Genomic DNA, 24,841 nt, shown 5'->3' on the forward strand with positions numbered 1-24,841 from the left:
TTATTAATGAATTATAAGATGATACTCCAAAGGCAAGGAGTGAAGTTATTCAGAATTCTCAGTGTGATGAGAGAGGTTCCTAGCCTCTCTTTCTCTCTGGGGGTCTGGCCAGGATAACAGGGTGGGGGATAGTGGCTTTGCTGAAGTAACTTAAGGTGCAGAAAGATTATTTTAGCATAAAAGCACGCAGGTGGAGGTTAACCCCAAACATTAGGACTCATGAGAGTCTGCCAGAGGACTAACCCGTAGATTCCCTTAGACCCCTGCCCCAGAGAGACTGATGGGTAGGTCTGGAGTGGGATTGAAGAATCTGTATTTCTAACAAGTTCCCTGTTGCCACCTAAGCTGCCTGCCTAGGGACCACACTTTGAGTAGCACCTGAGAGATGACTGAGGCTGAAGTTAGACTGTGGTAACGAGCTCTTACTTTCCCTTCTTCTCTTCCAATTTGTAGTCTCTGTACCTTCCCCTTCTTCTGCCCACCCTGCAGAGTAGCTGTATGGCACAGAATGATTGACAACCCACGCCATCAAGGTGGAGAGGACCAGGGGGTCCAGGGGCCTCAGGGACCAAGGAAGAGAGGGAAAAACATCAAGGCAGAGAGCTTCCCCCACTGACTTTGAAGGGGTAGACACAGCAGTCATCCTGAAAGTTGGGAACAGAAGTCATGAACTTGTTATACCTGACCTGGATTTTTTTTTTTTTTTTTTTTTGGTTGTGGTGGTGGGAGCGGGGGGTTGTCTTCACTGTGTTTAAATTCTTTTGAATGAGTTGTCAACATTTATAAATTGACAGTAACATAGGATCATATTTCTGGTTAATGGTTGCAACCAACTGTTCTAAATGTAAAGGGTATGGTTATGCTGTGAGTGATTCTGGCGTTTGGGTTTAAGATCTGTGAAAACATTTTGGGACACTGAGACCTGGAGAGATACCAAGAACCTTTTAGGGGCTGTACTTATAGGTGTCTGTGTGCACACATTTTTCTCCCCCCTCTCAGATGTATGTTTATTGGGCCAAAAAACAACCCTAACTGGAAACTTAACAGTAAAGACATTTTGATTTTGCAAGCAGCTGGTAAGAGGGAATTGACAAACTACAAAGAGTAAAATATAAATAAAGGAGCTAAAAAGAAGAAATGGAAAGGAAAGAACACTTACGGTTGCCAGTAACTTGAGATGGATGAAATAAGAAACGTTTTCGATTTCAGTTAGACCTTTAGAATTTTTCAGAGTGCATAAATGAGGAAAAATAAGGAGACGGAGTGAGTGTGGGAGAGGACACTGCCAAAGTGGATGAAGCTGAAAATCTAAATTCTTGTTTAACAATCCCAACAAATTGGCATTCAAAGTGTGCTATTAATAAAAACGCTCCTTTCAAAAAGATGACTTGGTGTAAACCACCTTTCCCCTTTATGCTTCCCTTGCTGTGCTCAGACCCTCAGGGCATGAAGCCTGGGTCCCAACTTCACTTTTTGCTGTGTATTAGCTATGTGACCTTGGACAATTTACTAGATCTTTTCTTTCTTTTTTTTTTAAAGATTTTATTTATTTTGTTAAGGTAGAGAGCGAGCTCGAGTGGGGGGCAGAGGGAGCAGACCTCCCGCTGAGCAGGGAGCCTCATGGGGGGGGTGTCCATTCCAGGACGCCAGGACCATGACCTGAGTGGAAGGCAGATGCTTAACCAACTGAGCCACTCAAGTGCCCCTTACTAGATCTTTCTGAGCCTCAGTTTCCTTTTCTGTAAGATGGGGATAATGAAAGCTACTTTTGGGGGAAACTGGACAAAACTCAGCATTAGACCATAGGTGAAACTCAAAAGGTCTTACAGGGACTGGGAAGATCTTGTAAAGGAGCAAGTGAGTCTCGTGGAAACTGGGACTAACCAGAGCAAACACCTCTTTGAAGAGTCCACTGCTTGTCACCTCCAGCCTCCGGGAAAGTGGGCTTGGTCCGGCCCCAACTTTCTGTTCTTTCGAAGTTATGGAATATCCCTTTGTTGATGTGATCTCTCAGGTTTTTGAGCGTTGACAATCAATTCACATTTTCCAAAAACAGCAACTCAACCAAACAGAACGAATTCTGCAGGACACACTTGGCCACCATCCTCAGGTTTACATCACTTGCCTTAAAGAGGAAGGGAATGAGATGGTTTCCATGCTGGAGAGACGTTTTTTTCCGTTTCAGCTTTGGTGCAGGGCACCGTGCCGAATGCAAGCCAAGGTAATATCAGCTAACCCTACCCAGTGCCTGCTGTTCTAGGCCCTTCACCTAAAACTGTTCATGTGATACCCCCAAAACAATGCTTTTTCATCTGGGTCACAAAGGGGTTAAATAAACCAGGGGAAAGTCCATTTTCAGCAACATTTAAGTCATCCGGGATTAAATACTGCAGGTAGGAGCCCACAGTTCCTTTGGAGACTTAGAGAGGAAGATTGCCTCTGCGGGCCCAGGACCCCGCCCTTTGATTTTCCTTTGAGGCCCCTTAGGACAGGGAGAAGGGTTCCCGGTAGAGGGACAGCAAGCTCGCATCCTCCGGGGGGCGGGCCGGAGGACCCCTGTGTATCTGGGGATCAGCAACATGAGTGATTGACTGAATGGGGAGGGAGGAGGGTGCTAATGGGTCCTGCCCACCGAGAAACCCAACTGCTGAGACAACTAACTTTTCCAGGCAGAGAGGGAGAGGGGCGGTGGCGTTCCTCACCCGCAGGCTTGGCTCTTTATGACTTCGTCCCAGGCCACAGCTCCCACCTCTAAGGGCAGAGCGCGCGCGCGCGCATGTGTGTGTATGTGTGTGGGGAGGACTTGGTGATCGAGGGTCACGCGCAGGTGGCTTTGCCGCGGTGGTGGCGGCGGTCGCAGAGGCGCCAGCGCTGGAGGCAGAGGAGGAGGGAGGGCAGGCCCACCACCACCGCTTGCGGACAGGTAAGGTGGGCACCGCAGGGGCTGCGGGGAGGGGCAGGGGGCGGGCCGCCGCGGGTCTCGCCTACCCACGCCGCAGCCTGCCTTGGGTAAGGGGGTCCAAGGGGGCCATCTGGGGCGCGGAGGGGAACGCAGGACGTCGTCTGCGAGAATGGGGTTGCTGGAGCCTGGGGATGCGCTAAACTGGGGGTAGGGCGACGACGGAATTGGACGGCCAGGAGAAGGCACGCGACCCGCGGATCCCCGGGGTTTGGGGGGGCGGGTCCCTGCAAGGGTGTGCGAATGGCTGCGTCTGCGCGCGGAAAACAGGTGGTCGCCGGGTGCTAGCGGTCCCTCGGGGCGCAGCGGCCCGTCACTGACTGCAGCAATGTCCCTCTTCCCCAGGCTGGCAGGGGGTTAACACCACGCTGGGGGGAGCCACAGGGTGTTGGGTGTGCGCCTAACCTGCGGTCCCAGGGGCTGCCTCACCACTGTGCTGTGATGAACGGATGGACCATGGGGCCAACTAGAGACCCACCAGGGACACTCGTGGTTGCTAGGCAGGACTGTGCGCCCAGTGTGGCCAGATCGGTCAAATTCTTGGGAAGCCAGAAAGTGAGACACTTATGTAAAAATCACCTTTGGATTTTGGCCATTAACTTAAAAACACTTTTTATAATGAAAAGTTTTGAACATACATGAAAATCGGGAAACAAGTATAATACAAAATTTTTATTTTTAAAATACTGTGTGAATCAAATAAAACATATTCACTTGCCACTTCTGGCTACTCACTGCCCTGGTCTAAGCCTGAGCTATTCAAAGTGTGGTCCTGGACCAGCAGAATCAGCACCACTTGGGAGCAGAAATGCTGAATCTCAGGCCCCACCCTAGACCTAACTGAATTAAATTCTGGATTTTAATGAGATCCCCAGCTGATCCAAATACATGTTAAGGTTTGAGAAACAGTGCTCTAGACCTTTTTGCCTGAACAAGTTTTATTATCCACTTTCCTGATTTGTCTTCCTGCCTCCAGGGTAACTAGGTGGAGGGAAGAATCTTCTTTAGGAAGGATAGGTTATTTTACACAGTAAACCTGATGGTGTTCACACTAGTCTTACCCTCTTCAGGGCCTTACCTGAGCTCTTCTCTTTTATAAATCTTATAGGATTGTTTTGAAGGTGAAATGAGTCAATACAAGTAAGAGCATTTGCGCATATTTTTATTAGTCAGGACTCTTTCAGTGAAAAGAGATCACTGAAACCAGGTTAGGCTAAATAAATACACAATTTTGTAGTTTCAAGGCTTGTAAAAGACTAAAGGAGGATTTCAAGTATGGCTGGATCCAGGGGCTTAGATAATGTACTTGGAACTTGGTCTCTCTCTGTCTCAGAAAAGGCAGTAGGGGCAACACGGGATGGCTCACCTGGATCAAAATTGTTAAGATTGGGAGCATGTGGTTTGCAAAAACAAACAAACAAACAAACAAAAAAAAACCCAAAACTGAAAAACAAAAACAAAAAGAAAAAGTGGGAAATTAATTGTTGGCATGGAAGGACCAGATGTCTCTTAGTTGGAAACCATATTCATTGAATTCAGATCATTCATTACTGATTTTGTCTGATCTCCTCTACTGGACTTCAAGTTCATTGAGAGCTGTGACTCTATCTTCCTCCTCTTTGTGTCCCCACACAGCAGATGTATTGCATTTCACATAATGATGTTCAGGAAGTACTGAATCAAATGTAATTGACTAAAGTAGAGATTCAGTCTCTGAGACACCAGCCTCAGGCAAGAAATCTCTCTACCCCTCTGAGTTACAGTGGAAGTCACTGTTCTCAAGCTTGTAGTATAAAGAACATCATAGACTGACTTTGGATGCTTTTGTTTCTCTCACTGCCACCCCTCAATTCAAAGTCATTTTGTCCCTTTGCAGGTGCCAAGCAGCTAGGAGAATGGGCCCAGCATGAAACAATTTCAAACCATGCAGCATTTTATTATGCAAAGGTAACAGGGTTTTTGTCAGCATGACCCCAGCCACAGTGCCACCTATGATTGTTACCTGAGTCAGGAAGGAAAACAGAAGATTTCAGTACTAGGTGTCAATCAAAGGCAGCTGCTATGTCCCCAAATTGTTAGGGACCAAGATTCTATTGAGAGGCAAAACTGTATTTCCAGTAACTAATAAGAGTCTTAAAAAGGCAAAAACAAAACCTAACAAAAAAGCTCCTTAAACCACCAAAACTCCCCAAACCAGAAACAACCCCCCAAACCCCCAAACAAAACAAAACAACCCCAAATCAACACCCAACCAAATCAAGCCAAACCAAAACAAAAATAGAACACAGAAATCTAGGAAGGTCTACAGAAGATTAGAATAGGGATACAATGCCTGGAACTGGATTTCTGTTCTGGTCCAACCTGAAAGGGAGAGACAGTAGGGAGCATAAACATGACCTGAGAGGGACTCAAAATTATTTCTCTTCTGAATTCCATCATGAGAGATCTTAATGGGTTACGCTCCTATTAAAAAAGAGAGAGAGAGAGAGAGAAAAGGCGAACATATCAACCACTCACATCTTAGTCTGAATTAACAGCTTGTTGGCAGCTGAGAGTTGCAAACTCAACTGTTTACAGGATCCAGGCATGACATGTCAGCAAGTGAAATGGGCTAGGCATGGTGGGAATAAGATGAGCTGGAGAACACGTGCCCCATCTACAGGGAGCAGTTATGACCTAGCTCTGGGCGATCATTACCATGAGAAATTATAGTCTCAGTGTTACTGTAATTTTTTGAAACAGAACCTGGAAATCTAAATGTTTACATGAAATCTTTCAGTGTTTAAGAATATAAAAAATATTTACCTGGCTTATCTACTAGTTCTTAACCTTTGCTAATCACAACTTCCTTTGATAATCTGATCAAAGCAGTAGAGCCTGGGAAATTTATTTTGTATACAATTTTGTACAGCCTTCATCAGTTCCACTGTGTGCCTCTTGGTCCCAGCTAACACTGCTCTGCTGGGTATACTTTCCAAGAGAGGATCTGATTGGCTGGATCTGCCATCATCAAATGTGTAGCACTTCTATTGGGTAGAGTTTCATTCATGGTCTCCCTCTCATGTTGTGACTGGGTTGCCTTTAGCATGAGCGCTGATTCTGCGTTCAATCAGGTGTGGCCAGTGGCTCCAGGGCTGGATGTACCCAAGGCATGGGCTCCAGCCCCCATAACTTTCAAGAACGAAGTATCTCAGGAGTTGCTTTTCTCAAAAGTAGCCATGGGGGCGCCTGGGTGGCTCAGTGGGTTAAAGCCTCTGCCTTCGCCTGGGGTCATGATCCCAGGGTCCTGGGATCGATCCCCGCATCGGGCTCTCTGCTTGGCAGTGAGCCTGCTTCCTCCTCCTCTCTCTCTCTGCCTGCCTCTCTGCCTACTTGTGATCTCTATCTGTCAAATAAATAAATAAAATCTTAAAAAAAAAAAAAAGCAGTAGCCATGGGCACCCAGATATTTGAACTTCATGGATTGCTCTCCAGGATGCCTCCTCACTGACATTTCTCGCATCCCTCCAATTTCTTTCCATTTGGAAAACTCCCAGGAAAGTATACCCAGCAGAGCATTTCATTTCTTTATGAAAAATTTGGTAAAGTAGTTGCTTTTAGTTTTTATGATCTCAGTTAAAAATCTAGTCTATCAGAATAATGCAAGTACACAGTTAAAAAGACAGATTATAACATTTATAACAAATTACTAGTTTCCTGTTCCTCTCCTAGTCTATCCCTAGAGACAACTGTTTTCAACTCGCTTAGCTGATTCTTAGGGCGTTTCCCCGTCTTCATATTTCTATTCTTGCTTTTGTAGTTTTAGTTATTTCATTAACTCTCTCATTCACTCAATCAGTCGATTAATTAAACACATACAGAAAACACCTACTATGGGATAGGGCCCCGTGCTGCTATTGATAGAGGGATGAGCAAAACTAGATTCAGTCCCTCCTTTACAGACTTCCTCACTAGCAGAGGGTCTGATCTGTGATTCCTCATAGAATCACACAAATATATGTAAAATGGCACCTGTCGTAAGCAAACCCAGGAAAGGAACATTGCGCCATAAGAGCATAAGGGGGAATTTGATATGGTCAAGGAAATCAGCAAATGCTTCCCTGAAGGAAGTTGATTGAACTGAGATCTAAAAAGTGAGGAGACCTAGCCCTGGGAGAGGGATGCCTTGGCTGGGCATCTGCCTTCAGCTCAGGTCATGATCCTGGAGTCCTGGGATCATATCCTGCATTGGGCTCCTTGATCAGCTGGGAACCTGCTTCTCCCTCTGCCTGATGTTCCCCCTGTTTGTGTGCATTCTCTCTCTGTCTAACAAATGAATAAATAAAATCTTTAAAAAAAAAAAAAAAAGCCCTGGGTGAGAGGCAAGGGAGGAAAGGACAAGCATTTCAGATAGAGGGAACAGCATATGCAAAACCCAGTGGAGGGGAGGGAGTATTGTGGATATCAGAAGCCATTTCCCTGGCCACTTGGAACTAAAAATCTCTAAATGAACCTTCATAGTGGAGACTTAGAAGAGAGGCATTGTGGTTAAGATCTGGATCACGGGTTCAAATCTTCTCTCCCCAACTCATTAGCTGTTTGCTGTTAGATAAGACACCTAACTTCTGAGTCTCAGTTTTCTTATCTGAAAAAATTCTGTTTCTCAAATGTAGAGGGTTTGGCAGTGAGCATGAAATGACATAATTCTTATAAAGTTTTGCTCAGTGCCTGTCAAACAATAAGTGGTCAAAAAATGCTCACTGATATTATCACTGTATCATTTTTTCCCTTATAAATATTTCCTATATAAATATCAGCTGCTGGGGCACATCTTGGCCGAATCCTGAGGTTGTGAAGGCTAGCAGAGTCTGGGGGACAAACAAAGCTTGGGTTTGAATTAGTGACCATGTCTGATGTCTTCAGATCACAGCCGAGAGAGAACACACGGGGTTTGAAAGTCACCATGAGCTTGGTGTTTTCCTGGTCTGCAGCCATTAGCCCTGATTACGTGAAGTGCTTTAGAGCTGTGTGGAATCTCTCTTTTGCTCCCTATTAGGACTGTCTGGGCAGGAGGCAGAGAATGGATGCTTTGGGTGCAGGCATGCCTAGAATACACCGTAAGACTCTGCTGACATGCCCAAGGCTCAGAATCCTGGGAGTCCAGCCTTCAGCCAGAGGGTTGTGCTGGTCATTGTCTTTCTGTCTTGCCTGGGATTCTAACAACCCACTTTATTTTGACCTTGTCCCTGATCATGGTGGACACCCTGAGCCCAGGAGACAGGTTGTTTATAGTTTGTTACAACAATGTTGATAATACAATGCAGGAAGGCTAGCATCTCTCTCTCTTTTCCCCTTCTTCCTTCTGCCTCTCCCTCTGTCTCTCTTCCTCTTTGTGCTTCATTCTATCTCTGTCTGCAGTCTGTCTTCCTGTCTCTCTCTGCTTCTGTCTGTCTTCCATCATCATCATCATTATTATTATTATTATTTTATTTCTTTGCCTCTCTCTGTGTCTCTTTACTGTCCGTGTCTCAATCTCTTGTCTTTATTTTTCTCTGATCATCTCTCCATTTCTCTCTGGATGTGACAGTAAATTGTTTCTCTTGATCTCTCGGTCTCTTTCAGCCTCCCTTGCCCACCCTCCCACATCTCTCCCATCTTCTGAGCCCGTCTTTAAGATTAAAAAAAAAATTATTTTAGAGGAGGGATTAGGGGCAGAGGGAGAGGGAGAGAGAGACTCAGGCAGACTCTGCCCTCAGTGCAGAGCCGACACAGGGCTCAGTCCCAGGACCTTAAGATCATGACCTGAGCTGGAACCAGGAGTTGGATGTATAACCACCTGTGGCCACCCAGGCTCCCCCTCCTTCTTTAACATTCTGCGATTTTATGGAAATAGTCTAGTCCCTCAACGAGACCATTTGTAACCAAGGACTTAGCTAACATCATTTTTGTATTTTTGTGTATGACGGCAGTGGGGGAAGTTAGCTGCTTTGCGCTTTGATATAGTTTAGTCAAGAGAGCCTTTGTATTAGCAGATTTGTGCAAATTGGTTCACAGGTTGTAAGATGTGACTAAAATATCAAATTCCCTCACTGTCAAAGCACTAATAATGGATAGATAGAGGCATGTGCTCCCATAGGAGTTCTGCTGACTTTTAAAATTAATTTTTCTTAATTTTGTGGCCACTGCATTACACAGTGGTTTTGAGGAGGAACATTCAAATCCAAGTTCTTGGTGAGCTCCCCTAATAGAGGAGAACAGTGGTAATTAAATCAGAAGTGCAAAAATTGTTCTTTGGTTACTTCCTGCAAGTTTTCTTACCTTGGGAAACATTAGCAAGAGGAAATGTTTTGCAGAGTCTTGACAAAATTAAGAGTATCTGCTTTTGTGGAAATGAGCAGATCCACAGATGAAATATTTGGGGGAAAAACTTCAACTATACAAGGCTTAGGAAGAGTTTTTTTTTTTTTTAAAGATTTTATTTATTTATTTGACAGAGAGAAATCACAAGTAGATGGAGAGGCAGGCATAGAGAGAGAGAGAGAGGGAAGCAGGCTCCCTGCCGAGCAGAGAGCCCAATGCGGGACTCGATCCCAGGACCCCGAGATCATGACCTGAGCCGAAGGCAGCGGCTTAATCCACTGAGCCACCGAGGCGCCCAGGAAGAGTTTTAAGATTCTTCTTCCTCTTTCTCTCCCTTCCTCCCTCCCTTCCTTTCCCGTTCTGTGTGGCATTCTTTCCATCTATATTATGCCTGGGTCTGTAGCCTCCTGTGCTTGAACCTGAACTGACATTCAAGGCACCTGAATTCAATCCCAGCCTTGCTGCTCACCAGCTGTGTGGCCTTAGGAAACTTACTCAGCTTCTCTGGGCTTAAGTGTCTTCCTGTGTTGAGTGAGATGTTTTTGGGAGTACATGACCACTAATATATTTTTTCCAGGTCTAAAATTCTCTGACACACATGCCAATGAGTTTTGAATTTTTTTTTAAAGACTTTTATTTATTTATTTGACAGAGAGAGATCACAAGTAGACAGAGGGGCAGGCAGAGAGAGAGGAGGAAGCAGGCTCCCTGCTGAGCAGAGAGCCCGATCCAGGGCTCGATCCCAGGGCCTTGAGATCATGACCGGAGCCGAAGGCAGCAGCTTAACCCATTGAGCCACCCAGGCGCCCCTGAGTTTTGAATTTTTTTTTTTAAAGATTTTATTTATTTATTTGACAGAGAGAAATCACAAGTAGATGGAGAGGCAGGCAGAGCAGAGAGAGAGAGAGGGAAGCAGGCTCCCTGCTGAGCAGAGAGCCCGATGCGGGACCCGATCCCAGGACCCCGAGATCATGACCTGAGCCGAAGGCAGCGGCTTAACCCACTGAGCCACCCAAGCGCCCCCTGAGTTTTGAATTTTTAATATGTATTTTTGCCCCTGTTGAAGGGACAAAATGAAGAGGACAATAATAAAAAATGAACAATAAAACTAATAAAAAATGAACAAGTGAAAAAAACTATCCATAATCCTACCACCCAAAGAGCACCATGAACAATTTGATGCATTTCCTTTCAATCTTTTTTTGATACATAGTTTTAATATATGGGTTGTTTATATTATGTGTAACACTTTCAGTTAGAATTTCCTCCTTGGGCATGTCTTTCTCTGTCCTCTGTCTTTATGAACATTTGTAGTGGGTACATAGTATTTTGTCCAGCGCCTGGATTTCCATAACCATTCCCTGGTTCCTAAGCTTCTTGGTTGATGTCAGCTTTTCTCTTTTATGGCTGCTTTAGCCAGTTTTGTCTAAGGCTTCTCTGCATTGTTTTAGACCTTGAACAGAGAACTGAGGTCCAGCTTCATAGGGACGCCCCCTCCATGCAGGTCTACTGGGTGAATCTGGACAGCAGGTACCTTTTGTTCAACCTAAAGAAAGTTTTAAATAATTAATTAATTTTATTTAACTCCCATATTGAAAAAAATCTACAGTTTCACACCAAAGTCTAGATTTCCAACTTCTCTTAGAAATGTAAAGATAGGGGCGCCTGGGTGGCTCACTGGGTTAAGCCTCTGCCTTTGGCTCAGGTCGTGATCTCAGGGTCCTGGAATCGAGCCCTGCATTGGGCTCTCTGCACAACAGGGAGCCTGCTTCTCTCTCTCTCTCTGCCTGCCTCTCTGCCTACTTGTGATCTCTGTCTGTCGAATAAATAAATAGAAAGAAACGTAAAAATAATCTTAGGCAGCAATGTGCAGGTGGCCATTGCCTCCTTTGGTGGACACGGTCTCCTTGTGTTTCCAACCCCCTGAGACCGCCTCCTCTCATTTAGCGGTCCCTGTGGGCATTGGAGTTTGAGCCCTCTAGTAAGTTGATTGTGTTCGAGCTGAAGCCTGGTACCAGCCAGGCCCAGACTGTGATGTGCTGAACTTTTCACTCTCCGAACAGGACCCAGTACATGCATCCTGGGCAGCGTGCCACGTCAGGCTGTTTTTACAGGTGCTGTGGGAATGGTGTGGCTGAATTTCTGTGCTCCACGTTGTTTTTGGTGGTTTGGGCTTAGAGAAATGAAATCATCACTTGGCTGCTGCCAGGATGCAGGGATGGGTAAACTCGGCAGAACTCCTAACCTGGTTTTGAAAATTCAGGTTTGTGATAGACCGTGATTTATTTCTTCTTATCTATAGTTTTAGGTTTGTGTTTGCTGCTTTCTGAAGTCTTCCTTCCGGAGCCTTCGCCAGGCCATCTGCAATCAGACCCTTCCTGGCGCATATTGCAATTTTAATTACATGCTCGTTTGTGTGCTTGTTTGTGTGTGTGTGTCTCCACTGTGGCAGAGATAGTGGTGCTCATCAGATAGGCCGTATGCTCGGCCACCTTCCCACCTGCCTTGTGGTGAACTGGGTTCCTGGGATTGGTGCTGGCCAATGAGCTAGGAGAAGAGGGGTGTGGGGCACCTCCAGCTTTCAGTGCAGAAAAGGGTGTGAGTTCTCTGTGCATCTTGCTATGCTGTGTGGAATGTGAAGGCCTCATGATCAAAATGGGAAGTCAGATTATCATTTTAGCCTGGATTTCTAAGCTCCATAGACCCACAGTAGACTTTTGTCTACTTAATAATTAATTAATTTTATTAATTAAAAGTTCACACAACTTTTGTTGTGTGAAGCCATGGAGACCTTGGTGTGTTTGTTACTGTGGCATAAGCTGGCTAAAGCTGACTGAGACATCCTCTTAGACTTGATGAGTAGGGACTACATGTCCGTGTCTACAAAAGCTTTTGACCACCCACCAGTGTTCAATAAATATTATAAGGGATAAAGAAATCAATATAATTTGTGTTTTTTTTTTTTTGACTATATATACACCCAACTCTTCTTTCTCCTGGGATAAGATGTTAGCTTAAGACACCCCCCTACAGGGAGCCTTGGTGGCTCAGTCATTGGGCATCTGCCTTCGGCTCGGGTCATGGTCCCAGGGTCCTGGGATTGAGCCCCGCATTGGGCTCCCTGCTCAGCAGGAAGCCTGCTTCCCCCTTTCCCACTCTGTCTGCTTGTGTTCCCTCTCTCACTGTGTCTCTCTCTGCCAAATAAATGAATAAAATCTTAAAAAAAAAAAAGGAAGAAAGAAAAGAAAAGAATGAAAGAGACCCTCCTGGGGAATGGAGAAAAAAGGGAGAACTAACATTTATTGAGTATCATTGATTCCGTCATTTATGACCTACATTTAAAGGTGATGAAAAAGAAGCCCATGCACATGATGCAGTTTGCCCAAGGTCATAGAGCTGTCTAATACATGGTTCCGCCAAAATGTCTCCTATCCATCTTTTCAATTGTCTTCAGGTTTTGACTATAATACCTTCCCTGATCACCAGGCTAGATTATTTCTCACTGTTACATGTTCTCCTAACTCCTGGAACTTCCCCATATAATATTATCACTTCCCACTAGATTTTCAGTGCTCTGAGGGTAGGTTCTCTGTCTGTCTTGCTCAGTGCTGTATCTCCAGCATCTAGTACACTGGCTGGCAAATAGGAAGTACTAAATAAATGTTTGTTCAATGAATAAAAGGGAGGCAGATAACCCAGACTTTCATTCTGGTACTGTCATTCCTCAATGGTATCATCTTGGACAAGTCATTTTACTTCTGTGAATTCTAACGCTCCTGTTTATAGAAGGAAGGTGTTTGGCTTCAGTGTTCCATAAATATTTCATTCACAAATTACTCTCTTATTCCTCCTCAGGGTCTCATTTGGGGTTACTTTCTCATCCTTTTAATTCCATTTCTATTCCTGGAGTCACTGACAGAGCTGGGATTTGAACCTAGGCAGTCTAAACAATTCATGAGAGGGCCACCTGGCTGGTTCATTAGGTGGAGCTTGCAACTCTTGAGTTGTGAGTTCAAGCCCCATGTCGGGCATAGAGATTACTTAAAAGTAAAATCTTAAACAAACCCAAAAAACAGTCCATGACTTTAACTGCTTTTTCTACCCATCTGCTGCTCCGTCTGTCCTTCCATTTATCCACCATCATTCATCCTCCTCCTGTTATGATCACTCGTCCATTCATATATTTACTATCTCTCCAAACATCCATGCAAGTGTCCATCCATTTATTCATCCAGGGATTTTCTGTCCAAGTACCCATATATTCTTCAACAAGTACTTTTGGAGTGACTACTCTATGCCAGGCCCTGTGCTGGGGTACCGGGGTCCAACCAACCAGCTCCTACCCTCCCAGAGTCTCAGTTTCATGAGTATAGGGAGCTTTCTCCTGTGCTGCTGTTAATGTGGGGTATTGAATTAATGCTCAATGTGTGAACTGGAGCTCTTCAGTTGATTTTACTGTATTGGTTTTTATATCCTCGGAGATAATATAAGGCTGTGTTGTTATTATTACATGTAAACACATTAGTTAATTAACCAGTGTTTATTGAGCACTTACTATATGCCAGGCACTGTTAAGTGCACACAAGACCCAACTTGTTCCATGGCTCTAGAGGCCATCTGTAACATTGTGTTCTAGTTGATTCTAGAGTGGTACAGGATAGTGGGATCATGCATTTGTCACTGTCTTAAAGGAGTCCATAGCCCTAGTATAATGATTAAGAGCTTGGGTTTGGAATCTAGACAGCTTGGCTTTGAGTACCATTTCTGCCACTTATTGGCTATGCAGTTTTGTCAAATCACTTCAGCTCTCTGTGCTTCAATTTCCTAGCCTGTAAAATAAGGATGATAATAGCCAGTTCATAGATTGTTATATGGCAAATAGTTATTTAATGCAAAAGCTCTCGGAGTAGTATCTAGTATATACTAAGCACTCAGTAAAAGACTAGTGAGCAACTTAGATATGTTTGCACTTGGTGGCTTTCTTTAAGAATTTTTCAGGTGGGGAAACTGAGTTAGGAGCATGACCTATCCAAACCTGACATGATCAGCTGAACCTGGAGTCTGTGATAAATGGGTTAGTGACTATTCATTGATCTAGAGGGTATGTAGTTCATGTAGCTAGATACTTACCCAAGCTGACATAAACCAGTTATAATATTAGGTGACTCCATTTTGATGTTTTACCACTAACAGCTTTCAAGATCTCTCTTTTCCCCTTTTCCCTTTGCCCCATTTCTGATCAAGCCAGTAAGAAATCCCACGCGCTATTTCCTTTGGTGCCATGTGTGCAGGAACCTTCACCCAGCTCCATCCCCTAAACACAATAAAATAAGTGCCTTATCCCTCTCTTTGGTGAGGACATTCCAGATCAGCTTGAGTGCTTGCCCTGTTATCCCCAGAAAATTTCATTACATGAGTAACAAATCATTACCCACCCTCTTGGTGCCTGTGTGGCGTCATCAATCTTGACATCCAAACCAACTTTGGGTAGGGTTTTGATTCCACCTTCCATGGGGCAACCATAACACTAATGTTGACAGAGTGAATTTGGAGAAACAGAATATAATGGGTCTGAAGGAAATGACTGAGAAATTCCACTTCTCTGATGCTACTGGAGAAAGTACATATACTTGTGTGGGAGGAACAGTTCAATAAACCGTGGTATATCCTGGCATGGGGTAAGTGGCAGTCATTAAAAAAAATTAAGTAGGGTAGTTATGTACAGAGAAGGGTAGATCCTCTAAGCATATCACTGAGTGAGAAAAGCAAGATGAAGACTATGTTAAGTGTATCTGTATTCTTTTTGGAATTAATTTTTGTATGTGGTGTGAGGTAGGGAATCAAGATGTTTCTTTTTTTCTTTTTCTTTCTTTCTTTTTTTTTTTTTTTTTTAAAGATTTTATTTACTTATTTGACAGAGAGAGAGATCCCAAGTAGGCAGAGAGGCAGGTGGGGGTGGGGGCGCAGGCTCCCCTCTGAGCAGAGAGCCTGATGCAGGGCTTGATCCCAGGACCCTGAGATCATGACCAAAGGCAGAGGCTTTAACCCACTGAGCCACCCAGGCGCCCCTCTTTTTCTTTTTTTAGAAGATTTTATTTATTTATTTATTTGACAGAGATCACAAGTAGGCAGAGAGGCAGGCAGAGAAAGAGGGGGAAGCAGGGTCCCCCCTGAGCAGACAGCCCAATGCGGGGCTTGATCCCAGGACCCTGAGATCATGACCTGAGCTGAAGGCAGAGGCTTTAACCCACACAGGCATCCAGGCACCCCAAGGTGTTTCTTTTTCTTTCTTTCTTTTTTTTGTCCATATGAATAACCACTTGATCCAGCATCATTTATTCAAATGATCCTTCTGTACAACAACAATGCCTTTATTGTAAATCAGATGACTCTCTATGTGTGGTTCTGCCCTACAACTTTATTTTGTGCCATTCCTCTATTTGTCTATCATGTGCCAACACCACAAAACCCTAATAACTATGGCTTTAGGTAAGACTTGAAATCTGCTGGTTTAAGTTTTCTCTTTGTCTTTCTTCTCTGTTGCTTTTTTTTTTTTTTTTGTAGAGTCTTTGCATTTCCTTATAAATTTTAGAATCTGCTTATAAATTTCAATGAAAAAAACCTAGTAGGTTTTGATTGGGAATCCAGCGAATCCATAGATCATTTTGGGGAGAACTAAAATCTCAAGAACCCACTGACATGGGACATTTCTCTATTTATGTGAATATTCTTTAATTTCTATCTGCAACGTTTGTAGTTCTCAGTAGAAATCTTGCTTATCTTTTGTTGAAGTTGTTCAGATTAAAAGTATTTTTTGATTGTATGGTAAATGACATTTTATTTTATTTATTTTATTATTTGTTTACTTTTTAAGTAGACTCCACACCCAATGTGGGGCTTGACCTCATGACCCCAAGATCAAGAGCTCCATGCTCCACTGGCTGAGCCAGATTGGTGCCCCAGTGATGCATTATAAATTTCCTTTTTCTATTGTTCGTTGCTAGTGTAGTGGTGCCTGAGTACGGCAGGAGGCCATTAATACCAACCTCTCCCTACCCAAACTTCTTCTGCAACTTAGTCTGTCTGTGTAAATTCATAGGAAAAAGCCTGGAAATGTACACACTAAACTGACCACAACAGTAACCTCTGTGGGGAGATTGGAACTTTGATTCTTGGGAAAAGGTTGTGCTCAAGAGGGATGTTAGCCTTATCTGTCTTGTTTCAATTCTTACATAAAAGGGAATATTTTAATGTGTACTTGCACAATTAAAAATCTACTGGGGATTATGTGTGTGACTGATGAATTTGTTGAGCCCCAGGACTCCCTCCCACCCATGTCAGGAAGGTTACTGGATTGAGATTGTAATTAAAAGCACAAAAGTCTGATCATTTGGGTTGTTCTCTGCAGAGAGATGGTGTTAATTGAGAATCTGTAGGAGCAAGTCCAGGGAGGCCAGACTGATCAGCGTGTGTGTCCAGAATTGTTTAGAAAAGAGAGTTCCTAGACCTACAAGCAAGACAACCTGCCTGGGCATCAGATAAATTCCTAAAATGGAGGGGCTTGATATTGATATATCAAGCTGATATCCAACTGACTCCTGGATCACAGGACAACCTACAATGTCTGTCTTCAGCTGGGGCCCCCAGAAGCAGACCCAGAGACAAGCGTCTCAGTGCAAGGACTTCGTTTGGCAGGTGATTCAATGAAGCACTCATCAGGGGGTAAGTGAGACAGAGAAGGGGAGTAAGCTGTAGTGTTTTGCTGAGGGCCAGCTAGGCTCAGTCTTGCTTGGGGCTCTGGGAGGCTGTGAAGCACATGTTTCCGAGTTGCTCATGGTAAACATGTGGAAGCACTTCTCCCTTACTCACAGCAGCCATTGGTTGAGACTTCTCCTGGGGGCATTGTCTTGTTTTCTCGTTGACACTTCTGACCTGCTCTCCATACTGGATTAACCTGCTTTGGCAACCAGAGAAAATCCTGGCAAAGAATCACAGGTATTTATAGAAGTTATGAACTCAATGTGTGAGGGATGGTGAAAGGGACACCAACAGTGTACAGTATGGCTTGCTGTAGAGATTTGCAAACAAGAAGACATGTGCTGAGAAGAGAAGATGAATTTATTCCCCTGAGCCCTTCTGGTTCTCAACAGCAGTCAGTAAATTGGCAACCGGGTTGATGCATTGCTCTCTTGTGAGTTAGGCTGGTAGGAGTCAAGTATGATGGCCCCTTCATGGGAGTACTTGGCAAAACTGAATTTCTTAGACCAAGTTTGGAAGCTGGAAAGTGAAAAGTTGCACCAGGCGGGGACCAGGAATAAGTGAAGTGGGCGTAAGAGGGGGAAATATCTAGGAAGTGCTTGACACGGTACTTTGCAGGTAGTGGATGCTCAGTGAAAGTTATGTACAGAACACCCGGCGGCAGCAACCATTTCAAGGGACAATTTTAAGGAGGAAGTAGAACTGAGTGTAACTTACAAAAAGGATGCAAAAAAAAAAAAATCAGAACCAACCTGGAGGAGGTAATGAAAGACATCTCCACGCCTAACGCTGGCCTCTTGTGTAGACCTCGTAATTAGGATGACAGGCATTTTCTATTAATTGCAGTGATGGCGATTTCTTAGAGGTGAGGTTAATTGGTAATACGGGTGTGTAACATCTTCCCCTCAGATATGTTAGATGCCAGTAATTAACCTCTTTGTTCCAGGCGGCAGCCATTCATCATTTGTCTTCTTGGCGTTCGGCTGTCAGCTCTTTCCACATCGCCTGCTGCATTGGTTTTGACATATTAGCAGAGCCGATGTGGAGGAATACAAAAGTGAGTCATAGGGTCCCTGTAGGAAGACAAAGTGGATTTTCTGTTCACATGGCCCGGAGGAGAGCCGCTTTATCCAGCAGGTGCCTTGCGGTCCAGTGCTGGTGTCTTGTTTGGGTACTGCCAAAGAAAGTCGCTTGTCATTTGGGGTCATGCTTTAAATCTACACCTGAAAAATTTCCTGTTGTTCATCTAGATCCACACATGGGGGTTGCTGGACTCTGCCTCGGGTGGCCCCTCACCTTGTATGCTGAGGCCCGGCCGGTGGTTGTTCAGTGTATTGTGGTTTTGGAGGACAAGCTGTTTTCCAATTTAGATTCTCATAGGCATCTCCTGATAAAGGTACTTAATGATAGCTCTGCTGGAAATATCTATATAATAAAATACATGTCCAAAATGGAAAGAAAACGTACATGTGCAGCCTTACAAGGGCCAATGAGAATGATTGTACCTAAAAAAGAAGTGTGGCCTCTGCAATATGAAAAGAAAACCATACAATTAAAAGCATTCTATTTTTAAAAAATATTTTATTTATTTATTTGATAGAGATCACGAGTAGGCAGAGAGGCAGGCAGAGGGAAAGAGAGGAGGAAGCAGACTCCCTGTTAAGCAGAGAGCCTGATGTGGGGCTCGATCCCAGGACCCTGAGATCATGACCTGAGCCGAAGGCAGAGGCTTTAACCCACTGAGACACCCAGGTGCCCCCAAAACATTTTAAATTTTATTTCTTTTTTCTTTTCTTTTCTTTTTTTTTTTTTTTTTTTTTTGCTTTACTGAGGTATGATTGACAAGTAAAAATTGTATATATTTAGGTTGTACATTTCTTCTGAAGCTGTGCAATGAGATGATTTAATATGTATATACATTGTGATGTGATTACCATAATCAAATTAATGAACACATCTGTGACCTCAGATAGTTACCATTTGTGGGTGTGTGTGTGTTTATGTGTGGTGAGGACAGTTTAGATTTACTCTTTTAGCAGATTTCAAGTAGATAATACAGTATTATTATTAGATAATATGGTATTATTAACTATAATCACCTTACATCTTACATATAATCATGTTATATCTTCAGAACCTATTCATTTTTCTAACTGAAACTTTATATCTGTTGACCAATAACTCCTCATTTCCCCCTGGCAATCACCTTTCTACTTTGTGGTTCTAGGAGTTTGACTTTATATAATTGAAGTTGACACATGTTTGATTTTATGAAGCACTATGCACATTATAACATACGTGAGCTAGTCAGTGGCAGCTCAACTTATGGTTCTTTATATATTTTATTTTACATGGTTATGTTTTAATATTTTTATATTTGAACTGAGGGCATCTCTTGTCAAGTTCTATAGGGTTTAAATGGGACCCTACCCTGGGCACACCTTGCTGATCAGAATTTGGATTGCAAGAATTTGATTTACAAATGTATGGGTTATTTAGAGCTTGGGATCCCATGGCCTTTTGCAACCTGATCACCTGATTTTATTTTTTGGGGGGTGCTCTTTAGAACTTAAAGGTTTTAATTGCAAAAGTAAATTTATTTTTGTTGAAATAGCATAATAAATACAATCAGGTAATAAGCAAACTATTAGTGATGTCCCATCACCCTTCTCCCCAACTCTCCAATACGTTTTTAAAGTTTAAATGCAGTGTTCCCAAACTTTGCTAGAGGGTGGGGAAATTTGGGATTTACCTGCCCTGCTCCTGCCCATTGCAGAGTGACCAGCAGTCAGGCACACTGTGTCTGCCTCTAAAAGGGAAAACTTAGTCTCTCTAATCACACTAATGACACCAAATGTGTGGGTTTTTTTTTTCCCCCTTACATCAAGCAATGCTCCAACTCTCTGGACACCAGCTGGCTCCATTCTGACTCTAGTTATCACAGACCCCACAGGTTAAAGTCTCAGTTCCACAAGACTGCCCTTCCCTTCAGTTCACATGCCAGTCGCAAGTTCCAGGTTGTGACCTGTGCTTCTGACCAACTGACCATAAATTGGGAGTTCCCCTAATAGTCTCTTTGGGTTTGACTAACTTGCTATATTTGTTCACAGAAGCCAGGGAAACACTTTACTTATGTTTACTGGTTTATTATAAAGGATATTATAAAAGATCTGGTTGGACAGCCAGATGGAGAAATATCTTCATATGGTGAGATATCTAAGTGTAGGAGCTCTTATCTGTGAAGTTGAGGTTTCCACCCTCTTGGCATATGGATGCATTCACCAACCTAGAAGCTCTCCAAACCCTTCTGTTTAGGATTTTTATGGAGATTCCTTTATGTAAACACAATTAATGAAATCACTGGCCATTGCAATTAACTCAGTCTCTAGTCCCCTCCTCTCTCTGGAGTTTGGGAAGGGGGTCTGGGCTGAAAGTTCCAACCTTCTAATCAGGCCTTGGTCTTTCTGGTGACCAGCCCTCTGGCCTGAAGGTAAGTGGGGGCCCCCAGCCACCAGTTATATTCATTAACATACAAAAAGACACATCACTGTAAGGATTCCAAGGGTCTTAGATGCTCCAGTGTCAGGAACAGGAGATATAACAAAAGATGCTCCTAGCACCCCATCACTCAGGAAACCAGAAGGGTTTTAGGAGTTCAGTGTCAGGAACTGGAGACAGAGACCAAATATTTATGTCTTATTATGTCACAACCACCAACTATCCCAGTGACCAGTGACTTTAGGTAAGTGGCTTGAAGCCCACCCCCCCACCCCCCTCCCAACAGCCGCAGCCTCCTGTGTGTACCATGGGATGACAACAGTCCCTGCCTCCTGGATTGCTGTGAGGACTGAGTGAGTTAATAGGCATGGAGGATTTAGCACTGTCTATCTTGCCTGGTGTAGGGGCTAAGGGTGGGTTGCCCCAGGACGGACCCCTTTTTGCATGAACATTATTTTGAGTTAAAAGCAATTAAAACCCACCAGATTAAGGAAAATCTCTTTATCTTTCCCTCAACTACCTGCTTGCACCAGGAAGAGTGCTATTAACAGAGATTCCTCTTTACCTAAAACACTTACCTGCATAATAGAGCAACCTTTGTTTTCCAGATACCTCCTATCACCTTCTTTCTAATGGTCCATCTCTCCTTTGGATCTTCAGATTCCTACCCCTCTCCTTACCTCTTAGAAGCACAATGTTGCCTCACTGTCTTTGGAATTTCCATGTCTGTGTGGATTCCTCATATATATGCTGTTAAATTTGATTTTCACCTGTTAATCTGTCCCACGTCAATTTGATTCTTAATCCAGCCAGAAGGACCTTGAAGTGCAGAGAAAATTCTTTCTTCCCAACGCTGGTATGGCATATATCCTTAACTAAGTGCACTATTTCTGAACCCTGAACCCTCAGTCTGGTTAAACAGAATTGCATAACACATATTCTAAATCAGAGTGGTGCAATTTTTCCAGTGTTTGCAGATTTAGTGCACTCCCTGGGGGTATAATTAGAATCAGATTTTGGGAAAGGTTGATTCACTCAGTCATCTGTTTTTTTTCCTCTTAATTTAAATACAGACTATACTGCAAGCCACTCTCCCCAGGTGAGCTGAATAATTAATGCCAGCTCTGATAATTCTGCCTGGCTTCAAAATGGCTCATTATTACTGATAACAACAAGTACCATTTATTGAGTGCTCCCTCTGTGCCAGACTCTGCCCCGAGTCCTTTTCTAGTTTTGAGTGTAGAGTGAAGTGTTCTCAAGGACTCTGAGTCACACTGTTGCCTCCTTTGAGCAACTTTGATCTTCTTCTCCAAACCTCAGTTTCCTCATCTGTAAAATGGGACAAGATTAGCTGCTCCCTTAACAGGGTTGTTTGAAGATCAAACACCCAATAAATGCGAAGGTCTAAGCCTGAAGCCGGGTGGGCTGTAAGCACTTGATCAATGTTAAACTTTATTATCATCATGTTCCTTAATCCTTACGACAGCAACCCTTTGAGTAGATATGAAAAATATTTGGCTCATTTCATACAGCAGAGCTCTAAAAACAGGCGCCTTCAGTATTTCATTCCATTTCCCTTTATAATCTTCTTCACAGTATATTTGGGGTTGTGGATGTAAATTAGCTCCTTATCAACAGGAAAGTGGATATATACATTAGATTCATGCCACTGAAAATGAATGAGCTAGAACTCTGTGAATCAACAGGGGTGAGTCTCCAAAAAACATAATGTCAAGGGCAATAACAGAATGTTGCACAAAAATGCACACAGAATATTATTTATATAAAATCTAAACATATGCAAAGCGGGGCGCCCACATGGCTCATTGGGTTAAGCATTGGACTCCTGACTTTGGCTCTGGTCATGATCTTGGGGGTCAAGGTCTTGGGATTGAGCCCTGTATCAGGCTCTGTGCTCAGTGGGGAGTCTGCTGGAGAGACTCTTTCTCCTTCTCCCTCTGCCTCTCTCCCCACTTGTGCATGCACCCTTTCTCTCTCTTTCTCATATAAGTAAATCTTTAAAAAAAAATGCAAAGAAAGTATATCAGGTTAGACATACACGTTACACAAATAGGTAGTAGAAGTACAACAGCATGCCTGGGATTGCAAATACCAAATTCCGAGTGTTTGTACATTGTACTCCCTCTGTGGAGGCAGTGGCAGTGCAGTTGTGGGGGGGCACATGAGAGCCTTTGGATATTTTGGGGATGTGTATTTCTTAATCTTTTGCTACCCTAGCCATGGGGAGAGGGTCTGGGGGGGGGCTCTCTCTGTATTCTTGAGCTCCCCTTTCCAAATGAGGTTCTTTAACTTTCCTGAACCCACACTTTCCCTGCAACCACCTCCATTTCTTCCTAGTATGGCTCAAAACAGAGCTTCCAGGCAGCTGAGGTCTTCAATTTGCATGTCAAAAGAGCCTACCTTTCTCCATCAGTAGTTCTGTTTTGTTTTTAAGATTTATTTATTTGAGGGGCACCTGGGTGACTCAGGGGGTTAAAGCCTCTGCTTTCCGGCCAGGTCATGATCCCAGCCTCCTGGGATCGACCCCCAAATCAGGCTTTCTGCTCAGCAGGGAGCTTGCTTCCCCCTCTCTCTCTGCCTACTTGTGATCTCTATCTGATAAATAAATACAATCTTTAAAAAAAGATTTATTTATTTGAGAGAGAGTGCAAGTGGGGGAAGGGGCAGAAGGAGAGAGAAAGAGAGCGAATCCTCAAGCAGACTCCTGCCCAGTGTGGAGCCCCATGTGGGGCTTGATCTCAGGACCCTGCAATCATGACCTGAGCTGAAATCACAAGTTGGATGCTTAACTGACTGAGCCACCCAGGTGCACCTCTACACCAGTGTTTTAATTACTTTTACCTGCCTGGCTTTATGACCTGTCCACTTCCAAACACTCCCAGGCATCCAAATGGCTCTTTTATTCCATTGAAGGGAGGGATAGGAGGAGAGAGGTATTATCATTACCATAGAAATTGGGCCAATTTCTTAGTTAGGGCAGGGCTTAGACAAGTCAAAGCATATGATGGGGCTACCCTACTCCAATTCCAAGATATTTATAAAAGTGAAGCTTAATTAAAATGAGTAGCAAAAGCACTTTTGAAGGGAAAGGGGGATATTACATAATCTTTCCTTCACTCCCTCTAGTATACTGCCTGTTAGTGTGTGTGTGGACACACGTGTGCATGTGTGTATATGTCTTGGGTTGTGAAAGACAGGAGAAGCCAAATTTACCAGGCAGTCAGCTCTGGTCTTGTAGCAACTGGCCCTATTATCTGGAATGCCAAGATAGGAGGAGTTCTAAATAAGTATATTTTCCAGGTGACTGAAACATACGCCCTGAGGTCATCTATACTTATTTGCAGAACATGAGGTTCAGAGAGGTTAAGTAATTTTCCCAAGGGTGCACAGCTGGTAAAGTGGCAGAGCTGATAACCTGGAACCTCAATCTGTCCCAAGTCAAGGATTGTGTGTGTTAATATTTTCTAGTATGTTAGTAAAACTTCTATTTTATTGAGGGTGATTTTTTTTTAATATAATTTTTTATTTTTTATAAACATGTATTTTTATCCCCAGTGGTACAGGTCTGTGAATCACCAGGTTTACACACTTCACAGCACTCACCAAAGCACATACCCTCCCCAATGTCCATAATACCACCCCCTTCTCTATTGAGGGTGATTTTTAAGGACAGTCCTTCTAACAGTCACCTGCTTTAAAAATTGTTTTGCTTTCTAAAAGAGGACACAGAAACAACTTCACTTTTCTCCATATTGTGAAAGTCAGCTCTCCATCCATTCTGCAGGTATGCTCTCAGGTGTAATTGATTGCAATGTGGGAAAGGAAACTAACATAAATTTGACTGCCATGTGCCAGGCATCTCTAAGACATCTTACATATTCTTATTTGTGTTCTCTATTCTCAGTTATTATTCCCATTTTACAGATGGAGAAACTGTGGCTTGATGTATTAGTTATCTACTGTTGTATGACAGATTAACCCAGAATGTAGCAGCCTGAACCAACAAACATTAATGATTGTTCATAGTGTCTGAGGGTCAGTCTTTCAGGAGCAGTTTAGAAGGATGGTTCTAGCTGAGGGTTTCTCATGAGCTTGCAGTCAGAATGTGGCAGGGGGCTGCAGTCATCTGAAGGCTTGACTGTGGCTGGAGATTTCACTTTCAAGATGGCACACTCACGTGGTTGTTGGCTGGAGGGCTCAGTTCTTTGCTTCTTGAATGTTTCCATAGAGCTCCTGTGACCTCACATGATGGCAGCTGGCTTCCCC

At 43.6% G+C, this 24,841-nt stretch overlaps 1 protein-coding gene across 3 annotated transcripts in view; it reads left to right on the forward strand.

Moving 5' to 3' along the window:
• Positions 1-2,681: 2,681 nt before the first annotated feature.
• Positions 2,682-24,841, forward strand: part of RPH3A (rabphilin 3A) — a 257,663-nt gene continuing 235,503 nt past the window's right edge. The window contains exon 1 of one of the 3 annotated variants that reach the window (XM_045073643.1): positions 2,682-2,923. In XM_045073643.1, the coding sequence (XP_044929578.1) occupies positions 2,777-2,923 (147 nt within the window). In that variant the 5' untranslated portion in view covers positions 2,682-2,776. The remainder of the gene's footprint in view (positions 2,924-24,841) is intronic. The other 2 variants (XM_045073642.1, XM_045073644.1) reach the window with 2 other exon arrangements.

The sequence above is a fragment of the Mustela putorius genome, unplaced genomic scaffold, assembly GCF_011764305.1.
Source record: "Mustela putorius furo isolate JIRA1106 unplaced genomic scaffold, ASM1176430v1.1 tig00537248_pilon_pilon_pilon, whole genome shotgun sequence".
In the NCBI taxonomy this organism is placed as follows: Eukaryota; Metazoa; Chordata; class Mammalia; order Carnivora; family Mustelidae; genus Mustela; species Mustela putorius.